The 19,430-nt window shown below is 39.0% G+C and overlaps 1 protein-coding gene across 2 annotated transcripts; it reads right to left on the bottom strand.

The window, feature by feature from the left end:
* Positions 1–6,837: 6,837 nt before the first annotated feature.
* On the bottom strand, positions 6,838–18,370 carry LOC121894347 (protein Wnt-2b-A-like). Of its 2 annotated transcripts, none has more exons than XM_042406880.1 (5): positions 17,784–18,370; positions 14,323–14,540; positions 13,198–13,475; positions 11,978–12,242; positions 6,838–9,082 (listed from the first exon to the last, which is right to left on the bottom strand). In XM_042406880.1, the coding sequence occupies exons 1-5, from the start codon at positions 17,954–17,956 to the stop codon at positions 8,853–8,855; spliced, it is 1,164 nt and encodes a 387-aa protein (XP_042262814.1). In that variant the 5' UTR covers positions 17,957–18,370; the 3' UTR covers positions 6,838–8,852. The 2 variants fall into 2 exon arrangements, with proteins under 2 accessions (XP_042262814.1, XP_042262815.1); XM_042406881.1 differs by lacking the exon at positions 17,784–18,370 and adding an exon at positions 17,153–17,199.
* Between the last annotated feature and the right edge of the window lie 1,060 nt (positions 18,371–19,430).

The following is a 19,430-nucleotide window of genomic DNA, read 5'->3' as shown; positions in this document are numbered from 1 at the left end:
TTTTTGTTGTTCTGGAGGTCCTTCATTTTACTGTTTTAGTTATTTTTAATTGATATTTAATAAATGATACTGAAGCCCTAGCTTCAGTTGTAGTGTAGACTGGACACTGATCAATAAATCCACAACAATTTCTCCAGGTAATCACTAAAGCAAACTATTTTCAGCATAAAAGATGAGATATATTTAAATACATTACTTTTCTAAGGTGGATGTTATTTCCCTTCATCTTTTAAAATCACCTCAGTATTGATAGGAAGTCGGTGTCTTGTTCAAGGGCAAACTACTTACTCAGCCACCCTGCTGCTGCTACTGGACTATATAAAGCTAAGAGCCATCATGCTCATCATTATGATTATACCACTCTGCCACCATCAGCGGATGCTTTTACATGGCATGTCCCCGGTGAACCACTGGCTCCATAATCATACTCCATACACTCATGCTTAAGTGGTGAGTGAGCAGCAGTAATGAAAATCGCTGTTGAGGGCTGTTGATGGGTGCTCAAGTGTTTGCTCTCAGTGCCAGAGCGTGGTTTCATGCAGCATGTTGAAACCTGTATTGCTCACTGACCTACATGGTGGAGTGCCTGAAAGTCAGGCTAACAGAGCAAAGAAGAAAGAGTAGAAAGAAAATAAAGGATAAACATGACGTCAACAAAAATGTGAACAAGGCAGGTAATGTAAGGAACTTTTATTTGATCTCCTCATGCTGTCAGGATGCTGTCCATCATACCTTCTCTGCATGAAAACACCAGATCATGGCTGATGTGATGTCCCACAAAATCTTCAGTGGAAAGATGTATGCTTGACAGGTGACCCACTAAATTAGAGGTTCTGTGTGCTAATACCCTGCTGCCAATCCAGTAAGCTCACCAGCATGATGAATAAATAAACTCTTGATCTTGCAATCTGTGTCAAGTGAGTCCCTGAAGGTCACATACAGTATGTGTTAGACTAAAAATCAGAAAATCAAAGAACATAATTTTCACATGGACAGGTGTGTGATCTGTGTCCATAGGTCTGTTTCAGTGTGTACAAATTGATCCTTCCAAGAACTTGCTGTGTAAAATGTGGTAGGTTTGTATATTTTTTGAATTATGACAATAACCAACCAAACCAACTTTATTTCCTGATGAAAACACCAAGTGAGCTGACAGGCAACAAACTGAAACTGCTGCCCTTTTCTCTTCCTCCCACACACTAACTGACAATCATGTCTGATACAGTAAAACACAACAGAGACTACTCTGGCTGCACTGCAGCGGCAGAATGTAACTAAGTATGGAAAATATTTTACCTTGTACTTCATTACATTTATTACACAGCTATAGTTACAAGCTATTTTCAGATCAATATTTTATATGTAAAACATCATCTTGATCATCTTTATAAAATAACTATAAAATAACATTGTTATAGATTAGACTACCCAAAAGTATAGATTGTTAAGATTAGGTCCACATTGACAACTTTAAAATGCTGCTTACATGTACATGTCAATAAATCAATATTAATATTCCATTAATATATTTATGATATAACACTCTAAATGGGGACAGTTTGCATAATGGGTACTTTACAGTATATTTTGCCACCACTACTTAGTATGTACCTTTACTTAAAGGTATACTATGTAGGATTTGTCGGTTGGTGTTTGTAAACACACAGCATTCAAAGTTGGCCCCTCTTCCCCGACTTGACCAGAGAGAGAGAGACAGAATGAAGAGAGGGAGTGGTACTGGTAAGAACAGCTGTGAATCACATAACTAAAACATTATTTTCTGATTGTTTCACGGCATTATGTTGTAAAGCACAAATAAACACGTCCACACTTCCGCGCAACCTTGCAGGAAGGTGCAGCATTGCCAGATTTTGTGTGAATGCAGAGCTGTTCACTGTGGCCTCTCTGCTCTGTGTGTGTGTAGCTCAGCCCCACCCTCAGTCAAGCAGACACACAGACCTGCAGCTCTTTATACATCCGTGACACCGAGACAGAGAGCAGAGTGGAGCAGAGGAGAGAGACAGAGACAGTGATGTAACGTGGTCGCTACGCTACGAGTCCCAACCTCACACCCTGCACAGTGTTACTGGCTAGGGGCTACACACCCACTGTCCAAAGGTTGACACCCAGAAGTGTCCTGAACACAGCAAAGTAATAAGAAAATACAGGCAGAGGGCAGAGTCTCTGCAGATACATACACCACCACACACTTCTGGTGGATTGAGAGCGATTACTTTTGTACGAGTCTATACATTGAAATCCTGCATAGTATACCTTTAAATATGATTTTAAATGCAGGAATTCTACTTGTAATGGAGTCTTTGTACTTCTTCCGCCACTGTTGCACTGCTACACTCAGATGTGACATGCTGCAACACATATCCAACACAGCCTTTTCAAAAAGGCAGGGTATTTAAACTGTCTGTGCCCTATGCTACACTGTTACACTGTTTTGATGTAGTTATATAGCTTAATTATCCTGACTTATCCTGCTGCTCCTGCTGGATGCCAACTACTCAATTTATCAATCAAATATGTCGGCCTCAAACGCCCCCAATTTCAAGCCAGAAGTCATTTTCCTGTCATGGTGCCAGCTACAGTATGGGGACCAGAAGACTCTTCCCAAAGGTTACATTTTCCACAGAGACTGCCTCCCTTCAACAAGGTAAATGCTTTCTACTTTTGCTAAAATGCTTATCATTAATGACTTGACACTGTCTGACACTGCTGATGCTGCTGGCTGTCCTGTTGCTTTCCTGCATTCCTGATTATGAACAGTTTCTTAGTGCCAGGCATCGTTTTGGTTGTTGTTTGGCACACTGAGTTATGTTTTCATTTTGTAGTCGTGAAATAAAAGTATTTTGAGTGTTAAGGGCTAAAATGGTTTTGTGGCATATTTCCTGACCTAGCTGCTGTTGTTTGGGTGGTTTCCTTTTTGTGCCCCTGTAAACAAAGTCAAAGTCAATAGTAGAGTTCAATATTGTATGTTGGCTTCAGGGAGATAAACATGACTCTGCACTCTGCCAATTCACATTATTGTTCCCATCTAATATTGGCTTCATAGTGAACTCAACATGGCTTTTGTCATATAACATAGTAGGGCTGGGCGATATGGACAAAATCAAATATCACAATATTTTTGACCAAATACCTCGATATCGATATTGAGGCAATATTGTATGGATGACTATTGGTGCTTTCAAAACATATTTACACATTTTGATAATTAGTCATCAGTAATGTGGATATAATGACTAAATGGATAAAGGCAAATAATAGAACAGCTAGAACAGTCTGGTAAGTTCAGAGAATTACATCACTTTACTGTAATGTAGCCATTAAAACCAGGAAAAGACAACACTTATGCCATATCACGATATTACAATATCCAAAATCTAAGATGATATCTAGTTTCATATCACGATATTGATATAATATCGAGATATTGCCCAGCCCTATAACATAGCCACATTCACATTTTCCTCTCATGCCTCATACTCAGTGAAGTGAAATATTTCAATTCAAAGCAGTATGTGACAGGATCTTTTACTGTTTTAATATACTTACAGCTAAACTGCTGAGTTCCTGTTGTATTGTTCACACTGCTGCTACCCTCAGCTACACTCATTGTCAACCTTTAAGTACTGAATTTTTCTGCTGTTTGTCATTGTGTCTGACATTTCATAAGAGGACATTGTCTTCTCAAGCTGTTTGTTTTTTGTGAGTTTAATATGAGTAAGTTCATAATTATCTGCTACATAGCTGACGTGTCTCCTTCTGTTTTAATCTACCACTGAACTGCTGTTCATACTTAAGAAGTTGGAACTAGATAACTTTGTTTTTTTTCTTAAAAGTACTCAAATTGATTAATCAAAATCAGAAAGTAGGTGATTTATTTTCTGTTGATCAACTATTCAATTAATTAACGAATTCAATTAATTACTGGTTTTCATATACTTTCAGCTAAACTGTTGAGCTATTATTCTATTGTTTTCAAGTACTGAATCTTTTCTGGTGCTCATCTTTGTGTATGACATTTCATAAGAGGACATTGTCTACTCAAGCCATGAATTATTTTGCGAGTTTAATGAGTAAGTTCATAATTATCTGCTGCATAGCTGAAGGGTCTCAGCCTGTTTTAATCTACTGGTGAATAGCTGTTGGATTTTCTCCTTTACTTACTCATGCTCCCTTCGTGGTCTGGAGGTGCTTACCAGGAAAGTAGCTACGCAGCAGCTGGTGCTGAATGCCTGGTGTTGGCCTCTGTATTTAATGTGGCTTTTAGGGGGAACATTTTATCATCACTCCCCGATCTCTGCTATGTGGAGCTCTCTGTATGTTTGTCGGGAGTGACGAGGACAGAGATATTTGGCCTACATAAAGTGTAGTGGTATAAATTGGCTGAATGAACTGAAGGATTATACATTTGAGAAACATCCAATATGCATCAGTCACCATGTGCCTGAAGTAAACTTGAGAAACACACTGAACCCCAATATGCTCATTTATTGTATGTCACTGCAGCTATGGGGGTCAACTAGATTGGGGTTACACTGATAAAGATCATTTACATCTTATAATCTTTTAGTTTCTGGGAGTCTTTTCCTCTATCTACAAAAACACACTATATGTGAGATTTATATCTGTATTTTACTCTTTTCTCCCAATGATGTCATCTGGCATGGACAATAAATACACTATACTATAGCGGCTAGTCATGTCCAATTGCATGTCTACATAAAGCTCATAATTACTGCTGATAGGGTCATAAGGGCCATCTTCACTTCCAAGAATAACAGTGAAACTACTGGGACATTTTGCCAAAGATTTTCAACACTATTCCTAAACAGTCCAGAGAGCAAACGATTTCACAATGTATACATATCAACATATTTCCCATACCGCTGCACGTCATAGATATTAATCATATGATTGGTTGCGGAAGAGTGTTTTGGACTGGAGGACTAGTTAGACAAGTTCAAGGAGAAAATTAAACATGTTTAGTATGAAGCTGACACATCAGCGAATCATTTTTGACTCATTACAACATTTCGCTCCTCTGGTCTCCTTGAATGTGAAACATCCATGTGGACCACACTGTTAGTCTCTCCCCCTGGGCCAATTTTAGCCCTGAAATGTTGTTAAATTGAGATGCCCATTTGATATCACTATGATGACAGAGAATGCCTGCGATGCCACTCTTGTTATTTTTACAGACTTCAACTGGATCACACATCATGGAGGACAAAGCGGCACGGATACTATGACAGATTTAAAGATCAGCAAAGTGTTACTAATCTACTCTCTGTGAACAACAAGTCATTATGCTTCAGATACTGAAGTAAATCTTTTTTGGTGATATTTTGTGATGTACCTGTATTCTGTGTTGCTATCCAAGGCCACCATCTGCCAGTCCTGTTACGTTACTGGAAAATATACCTGACATTGAACTGACTGAACTTTAAAACACCAACATGGGCGGATGCATTATCCTTTCCATACCATAACTGAATCAGGGCTAAAGCATAGGAGACCATATAAGCTGCCAGAGAACGGAAGACCTCTAATGGGAGTGACAGAGGGTGGATCAACAAGGTTTAATTTAGAACCAGTAAGGTATTTTGGGTCCTGCATTTCCAAGGTGAAAATACCTCCCTAGACAGTAACACACACCGGGACACTGTTGCACCAAACCCTTACTGACTAAATGCTTGACTTGGATGTAAAAATGTGGCCTCAGTCTTAATTTATTGAACAGACAAAACTTCTTGTTAAATCTGTATTGTATCCGGGTATAAATACTTATTTTGCTTCATCTGAAAAATTTAAAGTCTAAGTGGTGACTAAATCCAAACCAACTGAAGTAGCTACAATATTTACCCTCAATCAATCGAAATCCATGGTACAGGACTGTGCAGACCCGGTTGTTTTCAGTGTGGGCTTCGGCATAAGATGTTTAATTTTATAACAGACTGAAATCATGGTTGTTGTGCTTTATTACACTCAGTAAAACTGGGGAATAGAAGAATGAATTTTTTGAGGCCCCCTCTGTGTATGAACAGCTCTCACCTTTCTAATCTTTAAGAAAAACAAAGCCAACATACTCTTAATTTACATTCAAAACAGGCTCTTTTGTTTGCAATTAACTTTTGACTTGTGAACGTTTGACACGGTGTGTCATTTGGCCTTGTTCAAAGCACTTTACTTTGGCTCTCCTCCTCATTACATGGACTTGAAAAAATCTGTTGACTCATAGCATCCACAGCTTGTTGTCAGCTTCATTTAGATCTATAAATCCCTCTGAGGGTTGTGTCTCAAATGGCCCAACATGATGTCTGGCTGCATAACCAGATGTTGAAAAGTCAAATTCAGGGTCCGTAGCTACTTCATTGCTCTTTTTGCAACGTCTTGGCCTGGTTTCATGAAATACTTAAGTTCTCACAAACCAGTCAGAGCCAGAGAATATGTGCACAAAGGACTGAAAAGCACAGTTGCATAAGATTGCATTGTAAAAATGTTCTGTCACAATATGATGACAGAAGAAACATGCTGTGCTGGCCTTTGAAGTGAGTGATGAGAAATGCTCTTAAAATCTTAAAAAAAGATACAGTCCACCACTGAGAGGCATACACAATTAGGATCTTCAGCTTGCATATCTTGCTGTTCAGTTTTTGTGAGGATCTATGAAAATACTGCAGCGTATAACTGCTTGTGAGGATTTTAATGTAAAATCTGAGGCTCTCTATTTTGAGGGCAGAAGCATCACAGTTAGTTAAGAAAGAGATCCATGGATTTTTTTTGTGTACCAGAATGCGGTACTGATGAGCCTTCATCACAACTTATTGTTATTTAAGAACAGTGAAATTGACCAGTTTTACCATTAAGACCCAGCAGCCTGCAGAAGAAAGAAGTCACATTTATCTGAGCATACAGCTCCTAGACAGTGATCAGTCCAATATCATCTTAAAATAACTAAATGAGTCTCACCATCAATAATCGACAGCTTCAAAAACTGACTTTCCATTATTTGAACAGCATCTACAATATTTTTACAGAAACAAAGAGGAAACACTTGATAAACTGTACAGCCTTTATGCTGGTTCTGTTTGTTTTAGAGGCTATTATACTGGTGAGGAAAGACAAACATTAACAAGTATTGTAAGATTAAACAAAAAAAGAAATCACTGCTGCCAAACTAGAGACATTAAGCGTGGATGAAGATTAAGAAAGAACTGTAACCAAAAGTAGCATTTGCCAAATCTTGACAACAATGGATGCAAGCACTGAGCAGCAAAGGCAGCTAATGTTCTCTGTGCTGCATGTAGGCGAATGTGCATGGGGGTGGCTGGAAGATGTTTGCTCGGAAGTTTATTCATACTACGTACAACAAGAATGATGTTTACTTTTTTTTTTGGTCTCTGTTTCGAAACACCTCCCGACAAGAGCCTCTGTGTCCTATCCATAACAACACCCCTCCCCTCGTTAGGTGTATCTTTGAAGACGCATAATTCCAGCTTGACGGGGCGTTCAGACTGAAAACAGCTCTGGGTCAAAAAAAAATGGTGATGATGGGGGCGTATCATTTAAAGTGAGATCCAGGAGGGCCAGTTTGAATTATACATCCATTAATTTGAAGGCTTATCACACACAAAATTATAGGATTTTACAACTCTGGAAAGTTATCATGGTGGAATTTTTATCCTTCATCGCAACAATCACCAGGTAAACAGTAGGATTTTGCCATTCACATACAAAGTAATCTGCCAAGAATATTTGGTATATCTGATTACCATCTTTTTACCAACTTTTTTGCCAGACAGTCTTGCATTTTTTTGCTGAAGCGTTCTATCATGGCACCCCAACTGCATCAACATAATGGCCTAATTGAAATGAAATTGGGGGGGGGTTGCATTTTTTATGCACTGCTGTTGCCTTTGAACAAGGGCAGTTTCAAAGCTGCTTGAAGCTGTCTGTGTAGCACAAAGAACCAGAGGTAGAAATTAATACATTTTCAATAAGGCAACACAACCCAAGTGTGTGAGAACAAATACTGTCCAAAGTCTACATCAAACTTTGCTTTTTCTGTGTCCTTTTTCTACAGAGGGCTGCCAAAATCCAATTCTGCGGCTGATGTGCTGCCTCTTGAACCATAAGTCCTTGCTTGTTCAGCTCTTAATGGTTCCTTTGGATTCACAGTGTGATTTTCTGACTTTCAATGTGTAAGAATTATTTCATAAGCTCCTTCCAGACTTTTTGTTAGTTTGTTACAGTTGCACTCATTTGCAGCAGCTGTCTGTTGTATTTTAAATGCTATATTGCAGTACCATACAATGATGTCATTTGTCATTTTAAACGGTACCATGTCAGTGTTTTTTACAATATCTCAAAAGATCTCTTGATCTTTCTTCCTTTACCTCTCTCTCTTTTGGCTAAATATTACTTTATTGTCATTATTATTATCAATTTAAGCTAAGTCATGTACTCTCACTCTCTTTACATACGATAAAACAGACATAACCTCATATCTCTGTGTCAACCAGGGGTGCATTTACAACAGAATAATATAATATTCAGCCATTTTGTATCAAAGATTCAAACTTTGTTTTTAAAAAAGCTCAATAAATTGTTTTTAGAAACACATACTAAAGCAGCGCATGATCAGTAACTGGGCTTATTTTCCAGTTTAGCATCATTCAATAAAAGTCTGTGAAGTCTCTGCTTCAGGAAGTGTGAAAGGATCAAAAGCCAGAGGTATTACTGTTAAGAGATCCCAATTATACATCCCATAATACAATGCAGCCAGTAGCGCACATGTTAATGAATCAGTGGTTGTGATTGGTCGGGTCTCCTTGTTAGGTTTGGTCCAGCCAATCGGGTCGCTTGTGGGGCTTGCAGGTGTGTACGTCCACCACGTCCTCGCAGTCTTTGCACTCCACGGCGCAGCACCACTTGAACTTGCACTCACACTTGGTGACACGTTTGACGCGCATGGTGTCGTAGCCCCGCCCACAGCACATGACCTCACAGCCATCGGTGCCTCTGGAGGACTTGTTGCACACCCTGCCTGCTGTGCCCAAGGAGCCTGTAAAGAGAGGAAATGAGAAGAAATGAAAGGGTTACAGAGAAAATCATGATTTTTCTTCTAGCATAATGAATAATGAAGCATAATGACATGATATCTTACAAATCACTTTTACATTAAATAGGGTGACATGTTTTTTCACAAAAACATATCACCCTATTCATTTTCTTTTTGTGAACAGAAAAAAATGTCTTTACTGATAGAATTCAAATTCAAAGATGGCATTTTGAAGCATAGCCTAATTGTAGGTGTGGTGTAAAAGTGTAAAAATTGGATTATATATAACCAATGCAATGAGCCTAAAGAATCTAAAGGGTAGACTAGACGGTGACACATATAGATTTCTCCATCAAATTTGAATGGAAGTACAGTGTTGCTTGATGCGTGTTTCTGTCCCTGCTCAAAGCTCAAAGTCCTGCTGACATATAAAGATGATGTCTCATTTTCAATACTCCTACTGCTATTTTGACACCCAGCAGACATGGAGCGCCATTAGCATTCATTTGGAGTCTTGTTTCTGGCAACTTGACAAATTTAAGTCCAATAGTCACTCTATGTTTAGCTTTGTATTGCTCTCTACCAACTCCTGAGGTGCTTATGCAACTGTGTTTACCAGCTAGTTGCTAACTTGGTCTATCGTTAATGTGCTCGGCAGGTAGTGTAAAGTGATTTTTTTCACAGGAATGAGGCATGATGAAAGCAGAGATGGGTGGTAATTCTTTGCACCAACCCCTTTTACATAAAGCGTACAGTACATTATCATCATTTGATCAATTGTTAACTTAAAAATATTGATTGCTGCAGCTAAAGTAATCTCACTTCTACTTTTGAAGTTGGAAGGACATGTATGTACCCTTTCTGTTGACCATTCAGTACAATAACTGTATTCTTCAATGGTTGGCTACCTATTTGACATCATCACATATCAGCTCAACTTAATTACATCTTGGAAAACCACCAGTGATGACATAGATGTCCAGAACAGCTAATGTTGGCACCTCTGAACACCAGTGGAGATGTTGATGCTGAAAACTGAAACTCTTTTTCCAAAGTGAAATATCACTTTTCCCACATTGTTCATCGGAGTATAGGCTTCCAGACAGGTCGACAGAATAGTCTCAGACCCAAACACAAAGGTGTTCATGTACTCAGGTGTAAAATCTAAGCCTAAGATCAGATGCCACGTCTAATAACAGAGCATCCCTGAAGTAAAGAGAAAAGGATAAGAGGAGATATTCCCCTCAGGCTCCAGGGAGTGGAGCTTAATACTGACCAAAGGAAGGATTTGAAAAATAAGCCTGCATGTATCCTTAGGCTGTGAATTCCTATACAATAGAGATTAGCGGTGAGGAGGGTCATAAGCTCCTTTTTAAGATCACCTTTTAACAAGGAAAGACAGCCTGTCCTTCTGAGTGAACACACCTTCATTATACCTCAGATCAACCTGCAACCAAGGTAACTGTAGGAAGGGGTGGAAAAATCTCTTAAGGTAGTACCATGATGTCCCCCCCCACACATACACTATGCTATCTCTTTAACTAACCTATTAACAGTGAGTTAGTGAACTCCTTCATGCTCCATTGAAGGGGCTGGGTTGGAGGAGAGAGACAGAGCTTAACAAGGCAAAGCAAACACTAGGAATTAAAGGAGATGTTAAAGGTCAAATCATTGAACTTTAAGCTGTGAAGGAATGCAAACCCTCAATGGACGAGTGTCTGATTCTCATAGATTTCTTAGAACTGACATGGGATCAACCACCTGTTTGTGTTGTCTCAAAAGAATCTGCTCAATTTTACTATGAATTAAAATTAAAATGATTAAAATAAATTAAAAATAAATTAAAATAATTAAAATCCTATAAAAAAAAACTCAAAAGTGCTTCACTGAATCTCAGAATGTAGATTGAAGATGCTTTGCTGATATCTCAAAATATTCCACATACTGTACAATAAGTAGAAAACAATTTTCAATGATTTTTTTTCACAGCAAGGTAATCAAGTAACCATGGCATCATGCAGTTAAGAGACATAGTTGTTGAGTTTATCCAATGTAATTTTTTAATGCTGATTACCTATAATGTATTGGGTTGGTGGCAGAAGTCTAGTGGAAAAAGTAGAACCTGGGTGATAAATATTGGATGATACTGAATTACTGCAGATAAATATCGCCATATATGTTGGCTAATAGGCAACAAAACATTGCTGAACCAAAATGGAAATTTAGAGACAGTAAAGATATAAAATACAGTAGTTTATCCACCAGAGAGCACTGACAAATTTATTTTTCAACTGTAAACTGTGCAATGCTCAGTACAAGAAAATGAATGGTTCCTTATCTAGTAACACACAAAGTTCTTGCACTGCAGAAAATCTTGTGGACAAGTGCATCCAATCGTAAACTGGGACTGTGAAAGGACCAAAAATTCTGCACACCAATAATCACTTATTCTCACTTTATTAACAACGTTTTGGTGATGTTCAGTAACATAAGAAAATTTTCAATATTCAATGGTTCCCTATCTAAAAATAAATATTATGTGTTAATGCAATGAAATCAATACTGGCTTATATGTATTTATTGGATTTTTTAACTCCAAAATATCTCAAAGGTTTTGGCGTAGTTACATACCAGAAGGAAAATGTTTTTGTTTGGGCGATTTGGACGAACTAACCCTTACACAAGATAATGATTCAAATGTGAAAAACAACACTGAGCTAAGAATATCTTACATATCATGTAAAATTACAGCCACACACTGTTTGTCTTCTATACTTTATGCCCCTCTTTTTATTCATGTGCACCTGAAGTATCTATACAAATGCTTCTATTTTCACCCTTTTTTACAGACATAATCATACTTATCAGTGGCGACAACTTCATTCCTCATTCACTCACCTGCTGCACGGTCCATGAGACAGTAATCTGGCGAGTTCTCGACATACACCAACTCATTCTTGGTGCTTCCCTTGAAGTCCCTGTCGGCCACCATAAAACCTGTCCCGTCCTGGTTCATGGTCACCTCGATGGCCGTCTTGTACTTCTTGCGAAGGTAGTCTCCCGTTCGCCTGAAGTCAGACATAGCCAGCCAACAGGTCCTCAGAGAACAGGAGCCACTGACCCCGTGACACTTGCACTCCAGCTTCATAAAGCGCTTCACTGCCTAGAGCAGAGGTCAAAGGTGACAGGGTGTTAAGGCTGTGATGTTGCCCGTGGCATGATGTAGGTGTGATCAGCCCTGCTAGCACAGTTAGCTAAGTATTCTTCACTCTGACCAGATTTTACTGCAATTAATGTTACTTTGGAGACTTTTTTTTTGATGCAACCCAGCTACCTAAAATTGGATATAAAATCTATTGATAGCAAAGCAAATTCATAAAAAAGGAATGTTGTCAGGAGGTCTAATCTCATTTTGTAGGTGGTTGTCTTTATAAGAACCTAGACTTAATTTTACTCTTCAAAAAGCCGATTCAAGTCAGTACCTCAGGAACAGCACAGCACAGAGATTAGTGGTAGGTAATATGGATAACATTTTTTCACCATGATGAATTTTGTGCACATGCAATTGAAATATATGTAACAAACAGTTTTTTAATTGATTAGACGATTGCTATTTTGATAATTTATTGACTCAAGCAAAGATGACAAACATTGTTCCAGATTCTCAAATGTTAGAATTTACTGCTTTTCTCTGTCTTATGTGATAGCAAATTGATATCTTTGGGGTTTAGGCTCTTGGTCAGACCAAACAACCAATTTGAAACAAACAATGAGTCAATTGATTGAGAAAATAATATAACATTTCCATATCACTCAACCCTAATTGAGATATTTTAAATATGTTTTCTGTTCAATTTAAATGGTAAATAATTGATAGTGTCTACTCAATAAAAGTTATTTTCAGTGTTTTTTTTTTCTCTGAATACAATTACACAGCACAGCATTTCTACTAGTCATGTACATGCATTGTAAAAAAAAAGATCAGTTTTTGCCTTGTAGTCTCTCATAGTAGGAAGTAGGTTTACTACTTCATTACTTTACAGTCTAGAAAATTATCTCCAAACTGTAGCATAGAGTGCTGCTACAGCTCAAGTGTTAACAGTAAAGCTGCTGCTCACCGTCCGACCGCACTGGTTGTTGTGCAGGTTCATCACCGCACGAGCATCCTTCACCATCTTCTCCTGAGCATCTATGAACTTTCTAGCAAACTTTATGCCGTAGTCGATGTTGTCACTGCATCCACCCCAGTCAAAACTGCCCTCGCTGTCTCTGTGTTGCCCACGCTTGTGGCCGTCGCAGTTGCAGATCTTAAGCTCCCCCTGACTGCAGGCCCTGGTGATGGCATAGACCACTCCAGCTGAGGAGATGGCATACACAAATGCTGCTTCTCTGCTGCCTGGGCAGATAGGAAAGAGAGGTGTTAGAATTACATCATCAGAAAATAATGTATTACTTTAGGCATGGAAGATTATTTACTTTTGATATATGACGGTGTTGTGATTGTTGGCTAACACCACACCACAAATGGTTTTGTTGCTTTCTTTGGTGAGATTCAAGCGGTTCTTTTAGTGCCTACATTCACAGTGTTACCATTCAGTAAAGCAGACTTTCTCAAGTATATTCCAGACAGCAGGAGCACAGAAATCAGTCCATTTATGGTGGATGGTCCAGACAGAGTTAGCAGCATGTCAGCTATAACATCACAGTCCAGACTCTTCTTTCACCTTTTAATTTGCACAGATGGCAGCTTTCTCAGTCACTGGGCTGTGTTTTCATTTCAGAGTAGAGGAGATTTTGGGGGTTATTTGGTCTGGCTTTCCCACCCACCTCCCGTCCTCATTCCTGCTCACGCAATGAAGCAGAACACAGGCGATATGTCAGGGAGTAAAGCTTTGTCTGGCTGCCAGAAACATCTACCCAAATATTTACATCTCCTATTACTGTTTATACATCACCAGTGTGGATCTCTCGATCTGCTACTTGTTTTCGGGGAACATCTACTTTCCCAATCTTCCTTCATTCCAGAGAAGGTTAAAAAAAAAAACACAACACTTTCTCTTACTGTTTGTATGCTAGGGCAAAGTTGAATTAATACAACACCTATTAATTCTGTGCTCATCTGCTAACAGAAGAGACATTTACGAGGATGATTAACTCAAGTGTCACGGGCATAAACAACCGCTGTCACGCACACGCAAAGAACCACACAGATAGAGATCCCAGTCGCACATGTGCAGACTCACCCTGCATCACCCTGCCAAACACAGTGTGGTCCCGCTCCAGCGTGCTGCAGTTCCAGCGGTGGTGTCTAAACTGGTGCTGACACTCTCTGAACCACTCTTTGGCTCCCTCCCTGATGGACTGCATCAAGTCTGGGTGCCGCTGGCAGAGCTGCCGCTGCTTGTTCACCAGGCCGGGAATGTTGTCGCAGATCACCCGGGCACCCAGCGCTCCAATGTACCTGCAGATCCAACAAACAGTGTTTATAATACATAATACATATAAAGGTCATTTTACTCTACTACTACTACTTACTATGACTACTGCTTAGTCTGTGTAAAAGTTATATATTGGCTCTGGAGAAACTTTGTCAAGTCTGAGAAAATAACCCCTTGAAGATGTCACAATGATGTCATCAGGGTTATTAATCTTATGCTAAAATGTTGGGAGAATGGAAAGAATGGTAAAACTGCAAGTAATTTCACTTTGAGAGTATTCAAGCATTATTCCAAGCTGGTTACCCCCTTCTACTAACTTTGTAGTCTCACCAATAAACAGCCTAAATTAACTACTTTTCTGTGTCATATGTTCACAACAAGTAAAACCAGATACAACCAAACTGTGTATACATCATTTTAAATTAGCTGAATCAATTGTATTAGTGTTAATATTCAATTTTATTTTTGTTTTATCTGTCATTTTGCCACAGGTTTCTTGACTCTATCATACCTGCCAGATATTTCTAAAACGTCTGACTCGAAACTACATGTTGGGGGTTAACGTGATGTTTTTCCCCACTTTGCTGCTCGTAAATTCAGGCTGAATGATATGATGTGAACGCAGTATTTGGGGAATACAAATTTATAACAGAAAGTCTGTGTCTGAAACTGGGGGTGTGGAGATAAACATGGATTTTTAGCAGACCGGGAGGGTCTAACATAAGACATTATGTATTTGGTGCATTCTGTGGACTAAAAATATCTCAGCCTCTACTGCTTTGATTTTGACCATTATTTTTTTTAAATCTCTCTCTCAAAAATCCCCAAACTTTATGGAAATGCCAGACTGTACTAAATCACTGGAGTACCCCTTTAAAGGAAATGTTTGGGGACATTTGACATTTTGGGAAATATGCTCATTCAAATGGTCGCTAATTAAAGCCTATCTCGTTTATGTTATGCTTACAAAAAATGAAGTGTAAAAATGACAAATTGCATAGTACAAGAGGTTATGTGCCAAACTTTTTCTTGGCTCTGAGTAGTTACCAGGCTACCAGCAGAGACTCCAGTGGTCCTGACCAAGAAATAGTAACCTCCACCCCATAAAATGGCAAGTTGTTTTCACACTTCTGTTTTTGTATGGATTTAACAAATGAAATGTATCATGTTAATTTGTCAGCCATAGAGGTGCTGGTAGGTGGATTTTGTTATCTTTGGACAGAAGCTGGCTAGCTGTTTTCCCCTGTTTCAAATTTTTGTGCTAAGCTAAGTTAGCCAGCTGCTGACAGTAGCTTCATATTTAGCATGCAGACATGAAAATGGTATCAATTTTCTTATCTAACTTGTAGGAAGAAAACAAATAAGCATATTTCCCAAAATGTCAAACTTTTCCTTGAAGTCTCGATTATTGAGTGGATTCCTATTGGTGTGCTTATTTGTCTTCACATCTCACACCACTCGTCTACTTGAGAATCAGATATTCAGGATGTAGAAGAGATTATTAAATTCCTCACGTTCAGTGAAAAGCACCTCTTTCCCTGTGACAGGCCTTTGCTTCCTGCTCTATTCAGGCATAATCCCTTACTTTGTAGCAACTCTTAAAAGAGCAGATCACATGCTGGTGGTATTGTGACACTGGGGGGCCTCTTATCAACAGGACATGAGGACAGTCATCTACAGTACAAGTGACTGCTCAAACTCTGGCGCTCAGGCCTTTCCCTCCCAGCCTCACAGATCAACCATATGATGGCGTACACCCCCTCCTTCCTCCCTCTTTAAGCCTGCATGCTCCACTCTCCATCCGGATATCATTATAGTCCCTAATCGCAGGCACATTTGTGTCGCCTGGCCACCGAGACAGAAACAGACGTAGCAGGCAGTTTCCACTCCCGTTATGGCTGTCCCAGTCCGTTCTAACCGCGACTATCTGCCTGAGCAGTAAAGCAGAGCAGAAGCACTACTTGTGTTTATTGTGTGTTGTACATATCGGCTGTGCCAAAAGACCCCTGACTGTCTCCAAGAGGACACACACATAGAGAGAGTGAAGGGGGTCCTGTGCAGCAAGACACATGGTGCTCATCTAAATGATTGCAATAGTTAAAAATAGGCCTTAACAATACAAACCAGGATTAAATAAGTATTAATCATCTGGACACACAGCTTCCAAGCCTCTCCCTCTCTGCATGTCTCTCTCTTTCTCTGGAATTTCTCAGCTTTATTTCTCAGTTTATTCATAATGTATTTGTGTAAGACAGCAAAGGGATTACAGAACAGCAAATAGGATAATATATGCTTTTGGCTCTCCTGGGAAATTACTATTCATAATATTATTTACAAAGGCTGCATTTTTAATCTAAATCCATCTGTAAAACAGATGCGGATTGTTATATGGTGCAAAGCTATCATTCAAAGATAAAGGGAGAAACTATTTATTCGCTAAATACACATCCTATATATTTTCTGTTAGTCAGACCTGACACATGAGAACAACTATTTCAGGTTGGTGGGATAAGGGGGGGTGTTAACCCTCTTGCCTATTTTTTTTTTTTTTCACCCTCCTCTGGGCGTTTAAAACCTCAAGAGAAATCATCAAGGGGCATTTATTCATGCACCAGCGCCTGCACCTGCCACTTACTCTGGGCAAGATGGATGGATAGGGGAGATTCCCCCTAACACCATTAATCTTCATAAACACATGACACACATTGCTGTGCTGAACATCTCACTTTGCATTGACGTTTTAAAAAAAACAAAACAAAAAAAACATCAACACACACTCAGAAAATTCCCATGCAGAGGCAAACTAAGATGAAAGTGTTCAATTTTCACCATTTTTTTTGACAAGATATTTCATTAGTTGATTTTTTTTTTTGATAGGTTGACAAAAAAGCGACAGAGTGACCTCATTATAATAAAAGTTTTGGATTACATTTTGTCAAATAAGCATTTGGAAGTTATGTATGGAGCTCTTTTGCCTTTTTTCAAGACCTTTTCCCATCTTCGTGCATGAGAGAGAATCCCAACTAGATTTATAGTGGTAATACACAAAAATTAAAGATACCCAGGTTGAAACAGACATATTAAAAGGTGTGTATACTGAGTTGCAAACATTTTGTTGTTGTCATGTGCATCAGAACGTCTGCAGAACCTGCATCTTTAACTTCACATATTAGTTTTACAGATGTTTATCTAATCGACTGATTAAAAGTGATTGTACTTAAACGGATCTGAACGTCACGAAATGCACTTTTAAAGGTCTCACTCACCACCACGATGAATCCACTCTTGGTGTGAAAATAAGCAGGAGTAAAATAAAAATGAAGTATATTCTAGAGATGGGTTTGGAGTGGATTTTTGTCCCATTTCTGATCCCCATAGCCCTGCTGCAGTCTGATAAGCCCCGAGATTTCATCAGAAAAAACGTGTTTCTTCCTTTCATGTATTGGCTAAGGCTGCACAATCAGGTGTGAAAGTCCTTGACGATTGTCCGCCGTCCATCATTGGGGAACAAAAAGAACTTCACACGGATGAGAAGTGCTCTTAAACTTCATCAGTCGGCTGCTCCTAGTTTAATAATGCCATGCAGATTTTCTGTGAGTGCATCCATAATCTTCATAGGAGTTTGAGTTTGTATTTAATGAGAGAGCTGAGCTGGTCCTCTGTCTCAGATGTCTCAAAAAGTCTTGCATTAGCAATAAATTCACTCTTTCTTCAGCTGTTGCGCACCGAATTTAAGGTGACTGAAGCTGCGGGAAGTTGTAATGTACAAAATCCGATGCTGTGAGAGGACGTCGCTTATATCAGACACGAGTCGAGTGGAAGACGTGTATCCGAGGATGGGATAGACACTGTGCGCACCTTTCCTCCTGCAGCCGGGAATGAAGATGCGCACCGAAACGCGCAGCGCTCCTGTGCGTCAGCTGTCTGTGACCCCCTCCCTACCCCCACCCCCTTTGTCTGAAAATTACAAGTAGCGGTATGTAAACATACGGACAGCAGGACAGGAGGTGTTTAGGCTATATTTAGTGTGATGGAAAGTAATCCCTGCCTGTGGTGTCTCATTTAAAACTCAACACATCCAACTTTTTTACCACTTTAGAACAACCATTACACAGCGCGGTCCAATAATCACTATGGCCTATAGGCCTAATGTTTATAGTGATATTCCCACTGGGAGGGAGAGGGTGTATGTACTCGAGTGATCATATCATACTTTATATCCAACAGCATAACAGTTTCCCCAGGGGCCTGCTGGCTGCTCTTAGAGTTTGATATAAGAGGGCAGTTTTCTCTAAAGTTTAAAACATTATTGAAGATGTTTTCTTTTAAATTAAAATATTTTCTTGTTAATTTCCACTCTAAATTTTTCCAGAAACTTTAAAACCTCTGGGTTCAAAACCGTAAATGATGCTGTTATGCTTAGGGCTGCAACAAACTATTATTTTCATTATTATTAATCTATTGATTATTTTCTTTATTAATCATTTAATGGTTTTGTCTATAAAATGTCAGAAAATAGCCACAAAAAAAACTCCAATCATAATTTGTTCAAGCTCATGCTGATGTCTTCAGATGTCTTGTTTTATCTGAACAGACCAAAATCAATAGAAATTCAGTTTACTCTCATGTATGACACACAAAAGCTTCAAATCCTCCCTTCTGAGAAGCTGCAACCAGCAAAGTTTTGCTTTAAAAATGACTAAAACCATTATTTGATTATCAAAACAGTTGCTGATTAATTTTCTGTCTATTAACTAATCGATTAATGGACCAATCACTGCACTTCTAGTTATGGTCAGAAGATCACAGTATGCAACTGAACTAAAAAGCCCCCTGTGTTAACTGTGTTAAATGATTCATTTATTCACAAAGATGTATTAACAGTGAATGAACAGAAAAACACTTTGCATGAT

The sequence above is a fragment of the Thunnus maccoyii genome, chromosome 3 (genome assembly GCF_910596095.1).
Source record: "Thunnus maccoyii chromosome 3, fThuMac1.1, whole genome shotgun sequence".
Taxonomy (NCBI): Eukaryota; Metazoa; Chordata; class Actinopteri; order Scombriformes; family Scombridae; genus Thunnus; species Thunnus maccoyii.
Note: the sequence above shows the minus strand (reverse complement) of the source record. Positions and strands in the feature narration are given on the sequence as shown.